The sequence below is a fragment of the Periplaneta americana genome, chromosome 11 (genome assembly GCF_040183065.1).
Source record: "Periplaneta americana isolate PAMFEO1 chromosome 11, P.americana_PAMFEO1_priV1, whole genome shotgun sequence".
In the NCBI taxonomy this organism is placed as follows: Eukaryota; Metazoa; Arthropoda; class Insecta; order Blattodea; family Blattidae; genus Periplaneta; species Periplaneta americana.
The window spans coordinates 36,876,976-36,889,327 of record NC_091127.1 but is presented as its reverse complement, the minus strand read 5'-3'; the positions used below and the strand labels follow the sequence as shown (position 1 = coordinate 36,889,327).

General features: G+C 35.0%; 1 protein-coding gene across 3 annotated transcripts in view; it reads left to right on the top strand.

Annotated features, from left to right (window-relative positions):
• LOC138708934 (kinesin-like protein KIF19) overlaps positions 1–12,352 on the top strand; it is a 214,816-nt gene that overhangs the window by 124,860 nt on the left and 77,604 nt on the right. For all 3 annotated transcript variants that reach the window (XM_069839309.1, XM_069839310.1, XM_069839308.1), the window contains exon 4: positions 5,576–5,779. In XM_069839309.1, coding sequence (XP_069695410.1) covers positions 5,576–5,779 — 204 coding nt within the window. The remainder of the gene's footprint in view (positions 1–5,575; positions 5,780–12,352) is intronic.

Sequence of the window (12,352 nt, the reverse complement as noted above, 5' to 3'; positions counted from 1 at the left end):
AAAGAATATTAACGTTTTATTTAAGTTACGTTTTATGTTTCTTAAAAAGGCAAATTTATTTGAAGATTTTTTTCTATTTATAGAACCATAGATAATATTTTAAATAGAATCAGAACATTTTGATAACTATGATACTGTTTTGTTTTGTCTTTTTGTATCAATTAAACACCTCTAATGTTATTTATTTCAATGATGTATGTTATTCAAAGTTACGAAATCTTTCCACGCCGACCAAATGCTATTTCGAGAATGATGAGAGAGACTCGAAGCACAAGAGAGTTACGAGACGAGACTCGAAAGAGTGCAACGAATACAGCGAGCGAGGGCGGCAGTTAGTTTTGTTCATCTCTAATAATCATACATCTATTGTTACCGAGCAACTGTGATCTATTTGAATATTACGTGAAGAATGTCGGGAGTTGGTATAGTAAACAGATATCGTGATTTACTGGTATGTATATTTCTGTAATCATATTTTTGTAATCAAAGTTACCTGTAGTTACAACTAAATAAAACTTCACAAGATTTGTTCTAAAATTCTTATTCAGCGAAAGCATAAAGGCATGGGATAGGAGGTAAGGACATCGAACTTCAAGGACAAGTTCGAACGAACATATTGATCTGCTTCTCTACAGCGAAGTTCGGTTTGTGCCATACTCGATAAACTGAAACCGAACATGGCACCTGTAATGCACGACGCTAGACTAGGAATAGAGTTTCAATAACACTGACAGGTTGTGTATGGTATAACCATCTCTGCAGATACTTCTTGGGATTTCCTCTAATAGTAGGTTAACAGCAGTTTCGGCTTCGAGAACACGCCTTACTTCAAACGTGCGTTACCATAACATTATCGGCTTGTAACTCGGAGCTCCTCGAAGCCATACTCAAGCCAAAACGACGTTAAATGGATGTTGCACTTTCGAATTTTGCAAATCACAACACACATTACGCCCGTTGTCCTGCAGTAAATGACATTTTGTATATTCAGTCTCGCAAAAACAGTTATCAAAACTCCTGTATTTTGGCATAATGTGGGAACTAGAATAACTTCTCTACCACTCCTGATATAATTTTTATATCGATTATATTTTATTTATTCCCAAATGGATCAGACTGTAGCCTATATGTAAGCACTCGTAAATCTGTATTTTATGAAATCTTATTATAGGCCAACAAAGTTCTGATTATTGACGGCAGGAGTCCGAACTACTGAACTTGTTGCATGTTTCTTATTTGTGGCGATAGCAGCGACCTCCAATCGGTAATATGAAGTTCGTGGGCCTATACAATGTTGTTTGTGGAGTAAACAATTCTATAAATTTATTTTAAGTTTTAAACGATTGACAGAAATACGATCTGCTAGAAACAATTTTTGGTGTCATGAATGCTTAACTTTTGTATTTCCGAGAAAACTTTGAAATAGAATGTTTGCATTACCACGATACGGTTGTTATGCTTCGTACTAGAAGAAAATAAGATTTAGTAGTAATTCTTGTGGAGAAATAAGAAATACAGGCATAAAAATGCAGCAAGGGTTTAAAAAGAAGAAAACTATTATGCTGTTATGAAGCCGTTAGTAACCTCTCTCCAAGAGAATAAATCTTTTCTGTCAGATTATAATCTGTTTGCTACAGCCATTCTCGAACAAAAGAACTGGATAGTTGTTGTTCTTTTGAGAAAGTCATATGAAATATTAACGCACTACTGGCAGTTTCTTGAATCAAAACACAATTCCAGTCAATACTTATTCATAAATCGTGAAATGTATTGTATCTCTAGTGATTAATGACGATAGCAAAACTTCTCAAATTATGTTGTTATTCATCAACTCTTTGAAGAAAATATTATGACTAGAACTGAGAATGAGCCTCAAAATATAAACGATTCTGTTATGTTGGTAAAGGGAATCAAAACTCGAGAAACTAAATTGAGTCCAAGAGACACATATTGGTACTTCAGATGGAATGGACTAACTCCGAATAATGATTCGTATATGGCAATGATAATGCAGAGGAAACTGAAGGATAAAAGGAAATTAGATGATGTTATACACTTCCATTGCTGCCACATTTAGTATATAGCTGTTAATTACTGTAATATACTGTCCTGCTCGGCGGCAAGCAGTTATAGAATGTGCAACAATGCGGCCAGTTCAAGACGTAAACAAAGAGGATGGAGGAGCCATGGCAGAAATAACAGCGGCTGTAACTTATAGCCTAGATAATAAATACCCAGATTGCTCGGCCTTATTTACTTTGACGGTAACAACTTTGTCAGGTTTACTATGCTGCCATCTAGTTGTTACATAAGGAGTCACGTCATAACTCCCATTTGAATTGCATTAGCGACTGTACTGCCATCTCGTGTTCGTTTACGGCGGACGGGTGGCGATCCTGGCGGTTTTTCTCTTCAAAGTACTACCGATTTTAACATAGGGATGAGCTATCTGTTATATGTATGATCTAAGCTTATAGTAATAATAATTAAGAATGATAATTTATTTATTCTTGTGGAGTTAAGGTCGTCGGGCCTTCTCTTCCGCATCACCAGGGATATGTAGCTACACATACATTTTTAACAGTAGCGTACAGTAGTAATGAGTTACGTGATCATATTCGCTTGGGACATTATATCTGATCGAACTTCCATTATTGGAAATACAATGATGAAGGCAAATTGAAGGATCTGTAGAGTAACTAGGTAATGATTCCATTGGCATTGAACAAAATAAAAACAGGTTAATGTATGTGTGGTTGCTCTTCAAAGCTGTATTTTATTCGTGTAGCGCTGTGAAAATCTATAACCCTACAGTTCAGAGTGGGGAAAATAATATACTATTTTAAATGACAGCACAAACTAGTAATAGGTATGAGTTAACCATTTATTGTTTATTGTTAATAAAATAACATTGACAGAAATACAATCTTAGTTCTTCCCTGAAGGAGTAAAAACTCATGCTCAGGGAGATATCTAAACACAAAGATAAACACAAAGATAATTTTTTTACACAAACTGGGTTAAGAAAAAAAATACAGGAATAAATTAAATTTAAAAATACAATTTCAATTTTAACAATTTAAGTCATACAAGTACATATACATATTAAATCAATATATATTCTTTAAAAATTAAATTCCTAACGCTATTTTTTAAATTCCTTATACTAAAATTTTCCAAATTTGGGTATTTATCAATTATTTTATTGTATAACCTTGGACCAAAGTAGGTACCATGGCTCAGAGCTGTGCTTGTGAAACACTTTGGTTCCTCTAGTCGTATAAAATCGGATCTTTTAGTTCCATATTTATGATGATACAATTTGAATTTATTACGGTTTTTATGTATGAAGATTATTAAGGCAATATAATAAATCTGTTTAATTTTCAAAACATTAAAATCAGTAAACAAAAGCTCAGATGAGTAATCAATTGATTTATTAAGGCATATTTTAATAGTTCTTTTCTGAATAAATGTTAGTGGAGTGAGATTAGAATTACAAGCATTTCCCCACCCTAAAATTCCATACTGGAGAATGGATTGAAATAAAGCTAAATAAATGAGACGTAAAATATTAATTGGTAAATATGACCGAAGTATAACAAAGATATAAATTGTTTCACGTAATCTATTGCATAAATATGTAATATATTTGTTCCATCGTAAGTGTTGGTCGATCGTAATGCCTAAATACTTAACTTCTGAGGATTCTGTTAATATGGGACATTCACAATTTTGAGAAGAACAATCTGAATGATGAATTTTGAGCCTAAAGGAAGATTGAGGAGATTGAAGACCACTGGACCTTAGTGAAAATGGAACAACAGTTGTTTTGGATGTGTTTAAGGAAAGAGCGTTTGAATCAAATCACTCTTTAATTACCTGTAATCCATTATTCGCATTAATATAAGTGCCTTCCCAAGATTGTTCACCAAAAATAATTACGGTATCATCCGCATATGAATATATAACCCCATTATATTTGCGTAAATCTGTTAATAACAAATCATTTATATAAATCAAGAATAAAATTGGACCAAGAACTGTGCCCTGAGGGACCCCTACTTTTATGTTTTGAGTAAAACTAAATTCATTATCAATTTTAGTTACTTGATTTATATTATTCAAATATGACTTAAATAAACTTAGAACATGACCATTAATGCCTAACAAGTTTAATTTCTCTAATAAAGTATCATGGTTAATGGTATCAAATGCTTTTCGAATATCCAAAAATATACCCAAGCATTTATTCCCTCGGTCTAACTCACATATGATTTTGTTTGTAACACATGAAATAGCGTCATCTGTGCCAAGTTTATTTCTAAAATCGAATTGATTTGAAGAAAGTACGTTGTATTTGTCCAAATAATTTAATAGACGACTTTTTATGCATTTTTCTAAGAGTTTAGATATACATGAGAGTAAAGATATTGGTCGGAATACGTAACTAAACAACAAATTATAGTATTAGTATTTAGTATTTATTTATTTAACCTGGTAGAGATAAGGCCATCATGCCTTCTCTGCCACTGTACCAGGAGATTCCAACTATAATATGAAGAATAAATTTACAATTAGTATTAGATTTACAGTTACAATTACAAATAAAATTACAATATTAAATTTACAATTACAATTACAATAAAAATCAAAGTACGAAAAGATTACCTGACTAATGAAAGCTAGATAATTAATCGTAGAAAAACAAAGAATATTTTATATTTACTGAATTACAAATTAAACCTAGAATAACAAAATTTTATAGTGATGAAATTATCGGATATTGAAATATTTTGTGATAGATTAAGGAAACTATTTACAAGAAATCAGTTACTGACCAAGTGCCTAGTTAGTTTGCGTTTGAATTCAATTTTATTTCGACACTCCCTGATGCTAGCAGGTAGCGAATTCCAGAGTCTTGGCAGGGCTATTGTGAAAGAGGATGAGTATGAGGATGTGCGATGAGATGGTTAGTATTGTTTCATGACGAGAGCGTGTGTTCAAATTATGGTGGGAAGAAAGGTAAGTGCAATGAGACGACAGGTACGAAGGAATAGACTTATACGGACTTCAGATTCCAAAAATCTACTTTAACTCATCCACAAAATTAATTAATTGAAAAATTCCATATTATTATCAATCCAATTCCAAACCACGTAATTGCTGCCTCGTTTCTATTATGTCCAGTAGCGCCAAATTTTGGAAAACATTGTGATAGGCCGCAGCACGTTGTCTCATCCAGATCCGAACATGCTCCCAAATTTCTGACGTAGTTATTATCGTCTGACAGCCTTGCAGAATCCGCTGATGGGGAGTTACTTCATTATCCACAGAAGTCGAATACAAAAAGAACTTTAAGTGCCTCTGCAGAAAGAAGTGCAATGGGTTGAGGTCTGGTGAACGTGGAGGCCGAGCATGTTCTGATCTCGGTAAGACGACGAGTTGCGGCCTGTGTTCAGTGTTGTCATATAACAGTACACTTTTAATGAAAAAATAAAAAGCGAAGAAAATTTTAAATAGGCCTACATCGCAGATAAGTAATTAAATATCTGAAATTATTTGTCTGTCACAGGATATGGTGTACGAGTCTACGTCGGCGAGTCTGGTATCGGACGTGCTGATGGGATACAACGCCACGGTGTTTGCCTACGGCGCGACTGGCTCTGGCAAGACGCACACCATGGTGGGCAACTCTCAGCAGCCCGGCATCATGGTTAGGGCTCTGAACGACCTGTTCAAGACTGTTAAAGATTCCGAAAATCCGGAGCAATTCGCGGTGAGTCCTCTGTTAGAAGTGATTTTACTTAATAATGTTGTGCATTTTGTAAATAAATGGTTTCAAAAATAAATGCGCAACGCAATTGATTGTAAGGAATATGCTTGGCGAGAAATTGTTCAGCATGCTACAGCATGATACCTAAGAGTATATTTTTTCTTATATGAGGACCTCGTCGTCCTCTATTGAATATTGTGTAATCAAGACTTTATGTAGTCATTCACGTACTTATTAATGGAGAAAAAATAGTTCCGCCACCGGGAATCGAACCCAGCACCCTCAGCATGTTGCGCTGAGTGCTCTTAACATCTGAGCTATGCCGAACCCCGATCCACGGTGCCTTTTGCCGACGATACAAAAGGAGGATCGCTCGGTTGGCACTGTGGATCGGTTTTCGGCATAGCTCAGATGGTAAGAGCACTCAGAACGACAAGCCGAGGGTCCAGGGTTCGATTTCCGATGCCGAAACGAATTTTTCTCCATTACTAAGTAGCGATACCTACTTTCCGCAAACCACAGATTCGCGGAAAACGAGTTTTCAGCTCTAAACGGTCAAAGGAGGAAAGTTATTGTTATAAAAAGTACGAGTATAGTATAAATTCAAGTCCACACCTGTGGAGTAACGGTTAGCGCGTCTGGCCGCGAAACAAACTGACCAGGGTTCGATTCCCGGACAGGGCAGGTTACCTACTACTACTACTACGATGGCATCACAGCCCAAAGTCGAGCCTTAGCCTCCTCAATTTTCTTCCTCCAACTGTCCCTGTCCTGTGCTAATCTCCTCCAGGCAGTTGTTCCGAGATAGTCCTGAGAATCGATCGTTACCTCATCTATCCATCTATTTTTGGGTCTTCCAATTGGTCTTTTACCATGTATTTTCCCTTCTAAGATCTTCTTTGGTATTCTGTTCCCTTCCATCCGATAGACATGTCCGGCCCATTCAAGCCTCCTTAATTTGATGAAAGTAACAACATCAAAACTTTTATATAATTTATATAGCTCGTTATTATAACGTATTCTCCACTGCATATTTTCTTGCACCGGTCCAAAAATTCTTCTGAGTATTTTGCGTTCAAATATACCTAGTTTAGCTTCTGTCTCCTTAGATAATGTCCAAGTTTCGCTTGCATAACAGAGAATACTTCTAATAATTGTTTTGTATATTTTAAGTTTGGGCAGGTTACCTGGTTGAGGTTTTTTCTGAGGTTTTCCCTCAGCCCAACATGAGCAAATGCTGGGTAACTTTCGGTGCTGGACCCCGGACTCATTTCACTGGCATTATCATCTTCATCTCATTCAGACGCTAAATAATCTATGATGTTGATAAAGCGTCGTAAAATAACCTATATATATATATATATATATATATATATATGTATAGAAGTGAAAATTTATATTACACTAACATCATAACTTGCAAAATTGTAAGAAATAATAAATAATACACATAATACTAAAAATCCCCAATTCCACCCTTTGTTGCAAAAAAAAAAAAAAAAACTCCTGCCATCCCGCCCCGTACCTGAAATTCCCGTGTTGCGGGGACTCCATGGAACAATAAGTGCCAGGACAGAGACGAGCACCTGCCATCTAGTAGTCAACTGTGTGGCTACCCGACGGGATAGGGGTGCTGTATGGTTAGTGCGAGTCCCTACAGTTACTGTTCATCTGCTTTTGTTTAACTGAAGCTCGCCACCTATTCTGGCCACCCAATTTTCCGATCACGGAGCTGGGTGAACTCAGTTCCAGATCCTACATTATTTTAATGAATCGGGAGAGAATTGAAACAGGGACCTGTTGGTTTGTAGTCGGGAAAGCTAACTAGCGACCGGCAGTACCGGTACTATTCGTGTAATGTGAAATGATAGGTTATTACTTATTTCATTTTGTAGCGCCACGTGTTCTTAAAGGTAGACTATGTTATGTTCTTCCGTTTTCGAGTAACAATTTCAACTTTATTACTATCGTCATTATATAGCTAGCCTACGTCGTAGGCTGAGTTCTAGTTCACGGCTAGCAGGGATCAATACTAATGCAACAATAAACTCGACACTGTCATTATTGGTTTCTTTTATCCCCACAATTTCTGACTTCTGAAATGACTGTGAACATAAAACTCCGTAATATATAGGTTTTGTGTCAGGAAGAAGGCATAATGTATTTTTAGTAGGTTATTTTACGACGCTTTATCAACATCTTTGGTTATTTAGCGTCTGAATGAGATGAAGGTCATAATCCCGGTAAAATGAGTCCGGGGTCCAGCACCGAAAGCTACCCAGCATTTGGTCGTATTGGGTTGAGGGAAAACCCAGGAAAAAACTGCAACCAGGTAACTTGCCCCGACCGGGAATCGAACCCGGGCCACCTGGTTTCGCGGCCAGACGCACTGACCGTTACTTCACAGATGTGGACAGGCATAATGTAGTCAGAAGCGCCAAGGTGAAATGACGTCGAGGAAATAATTAACAATATGTTTAAAACCTCTCTCTACATTAGGTTTAATTAAGAACTGAGATATTCACAAACATTTCAAACCACAATTATTGTCGGTTAAAATTAAAGGTTTGGTGTTGTATCTATTTTATAAAATCTAAGATTTTTAAGTGGGTTATTTTACGACGCTTTATCAACATCTTATTTTATATTGTATTGTATTTATTAACATTCCATGATATTCATACACTGCTTCACAACTAGAATATGGAACAAGTAAAAAAACGTAATATTACTATAAAGTCTTATGCATAGACATTTCGCCAGCCCGCGCTACGAGCGTGCTAAACTAGCCCCGGCTATCGACTGATTACTTGTACAGGATTCATATCATATAATATCGCTAACACTGGTTTACGAATACGAAAAACGTTAGTTCGCTGATCATCCACCGGAAGCCCGCGCTAAGAATGTCTATGAATATGGCCCTTAATTTACATTCACAGTGTAGTTGAAATATCTACAGAAGAGGTTTACAATATAGTCCACTAGTACAACATAAAGTTTATTATCATTTTCATGACGTTGAATGTCATGAATTCACATACAGAATAGAAGGAGTGAGAAATGAGGTACTTCTTTAATTTGGCCCTAAATAATCTTATGTTTTGAGTTTCATTTTTTATATCGATAGGGAGGCTATTAAAATTTTTACTGTCATATAACGCACTCCTTTTTTTACAGCACGATAGACTTGCCGATGGAGTATGAAAGTCATCTTTTGACGAGTATTATGCTATGAACTGTTAAATTAGTTACAAAGTTTTCACGATTACATATGAGGAAGATTATTAATGAAAAACTATACTGAAAAGCCATGGGCATTATTTGTAATTTTTTAAAAATAGCCCTACATGATTCCCTAGATTTGGCACCTACTATTATTCTAATTACTCTTTTTGTAATAAGAATATACTGTTACTATCTGTGGAATTTCCCCAGAATATTATTCCAAAACTCATTACCGAGTGTAAGTATGCAAAGTATATTGTTTTAAGGTATTGATATTTACTATATTTTGCATAGATCTAATATCAAAACATGCTTAATTTAGTTTGGGAGTAGTTTCTTTAATATGATTTTTCCATTTTAACACATCGATTTTAAACCAAGAAATTTCGTTGTTTCTAATAGGGACCTATTGTTAATTATTACACTTGAATTTGCGAGGTTGAAATTGGACAGGATTTAAATTGAATCATGTTAGTTTTGTTACAATTTAATATTAATTTATTGACTGAGAACCAGTCACATATTTTAAGAATAATTTCCTCTGTTGAAGATTGGAATGTGCTGGAGTTATTGGCTGTAATTACTATACTTGTCATCTGCAACTAAAATATGGAATTACCTACATATTTTATTAGGGGGGGGGCAAGAACATTTATAAACACTAGAAAACGCAGAGGACCTAATATTGATCCTTGAGGAATTCCATTATTAATATTTCCTCATATCGAACTAGATTTCATAGTTGTATTGATTTCGACTTTCTGTTTCCTATCTATAAGATATGAGTGAAACCACTGGTGTGCAACACCTTTTATTCCATAATAATCTAATTTTTCTAGCAGCATTTTATGATTTATACAATCAAATGCTTTGGATAAATCACAGAAAATCCCTCCCAACTTGAAATTTATTAATTGCCTCAAGAATTTTGTCAGTTAAGGGGTTAAGTATAGCCTACAGCAGTAAAATTTTAGAAATATTCAATATTTTTCCGCCATTACTGTACCTTGTACAATAATGAAAATCAGTATGTGTAAAACACTGTCCTTCTGCTATATGCAAAAAATACTTTTACGATTTAAAACAATTATTTACATTTTATTTTTCAGAATTCAATTCACTGTGCAGTGATGAAGCGTTTCCCACATGATTAAAAAAACTATCCAATATTATGCAATGAAATTTTTTGTGTGTATTTATGAATGTCATATCTACAATATGATGCAAGAGCACTTCTCTACCTTTGATAGATTGTCTGATAAAAAATAAATTCATTTTAAAAAATGCTCAATAATCAGTACTTTCTTCTAACACAAAATAAAAAAAAAATATTTATTTATTAAGAAATGTAGTTGAAAGAGCATGGTATTGTAAACATGAGTTTCAGCAATAAAATAAGAGAGAACATAAAAAACTTAACAAGTTTATGAGTTATGAGGGAAAAACTTCATCACTGCACAGTAAATGCCACCATTTTTAATTTTGAAAAAAATATATAAATATTTTTTTTTAAATCGTAAAAATATTTTTTTTTTCATATAGCAGAAGGACAGTGTTTTACACATACCAATTCTCATTATTATACAAGATACAGTAATGGAGGAAAAAAATGTTCAATATTTCCGAAAATTTTACTGCTGTAAGCTGTACCTAATCCCTTAAACTAAATGTTGCATTTTCCGTGCCTTTATTTTTCCTAAATCCAAACTGTTCTGTGTATCTTCTTAGATGATGATACAATCTCTCTTACATTACTTTTTCAAAGATTATGGAGAGAAATACATTCAAATTCACATCTCTACAGAATAATACAGCATTGCTTTCTCACTCCTTAGAGTCCTTATGATCAGCAGTTTCAGGAATGTGTATAAAGAGGTTGTTTGTAGACCTTACACGTGTCATGTTTTTTAGTGGCTTAGGTCTTCGCTTACATAGCTGTCTTGCTTATATACGACAGCTGTACACGCACGTTTGATAGGACGCAAGACGTCACGTGTTATACTATAATATGCATGAAACAGGAATATCGCAATGCCATGAATATTGAACTATCTAAGGTTCTCGCGCCTTGTGATAATTTCAGGATCATTACTTGCTACGTGTGCTACAGTACGTTGTTTTATATTTTTTACATGGACGTACACTGTGTGAACTAAGTTCCTACACTTACGATAGATTATTAAAAAGACGAACCATTATTGAGTTGTGAGATTTTGGACTTCTGTGGTGATTGCGTTTAGCACGGTTTTTCTTAGTTTGCAGTCATACCGGTACACAGTGTTTAGGAATGAAACCAATAGGCTATGTGCAGTAACAAAAATACAACAGAGGGCGTGAAAGCAGTGGTCTACCTATTCATAAACGTTTACATTGTATGTTACTTAATACAATTACAAAGTAAAAGTAATATGAATAATTGAAGGATTCAGAACCATAGTGGGCCAAGCGCCATTTACTAGAACCGTAGAAAACAAGGGTTAAAATGAATTCAATGGAAACATATAGCAAGCAAAATAAAGTATACACATTAAAACTATATGATATGTCAATCTTCATTAAAGTATGGTATTCACTTAACTTTAACTCTTACTTTCTCTGTTTTTAATAAATGGCGCTTGGCCCACTATGGCTCTGAACCCTTTAATTATACTATGGATTAGAAACATGGACATTACGACGAAGTGAAGTGAAACAACTAAAAGCATTTGAAATGTGGATTTTATTTATTTTAGTAGGTTATTTTACGACGCTTTATCAACAGCTTAGGTTATTTAGCGTCTGAATGAGATGAAATGAGTCCGGGGGCCAATACCGAAAGTTATCCAGCATTTACTCATATTGGGTTGAGGGAAAACCCCGGAAAAAATCTCAACCAGGTAACTTGCCCCGACCGGGAATCGAACCCGGGCCACTATGGAGAAGAATGAAGCGTGTGAAATGGACAGACAAAATAAGAAATGAAGCTGTGCTAGATAGAGTGGGTGAAGAAAGAATAATGCTGAAACTGATGAAGAAGAAGAAAAAGGAATTGGCTGGTTCAGTGACTGGGAAGAAACTGCACCAGAAGGAATATAGTGAACGGAGAAAAGTTCGGGGCAGAAGAAAATATCAGATGATAGACGACATTAAGATACATGGATCGTATGCGGAGAATAAAAGGAAGACAGAAAATAGGGAAGATTGGAGATGCTGGATTTCGCAGTGAAAGACCTGCTCTTGAGCAGAAAACTATGAATGAATTAATACTGTCCTGCTTAAACAAAAGGTCGCAGCTGCAAAAAATTGTTGTTAACTAATGCTGAGTTCTTGGGAATAAAGCCATTAACTCTCTTGCTTTCTAATATTTCT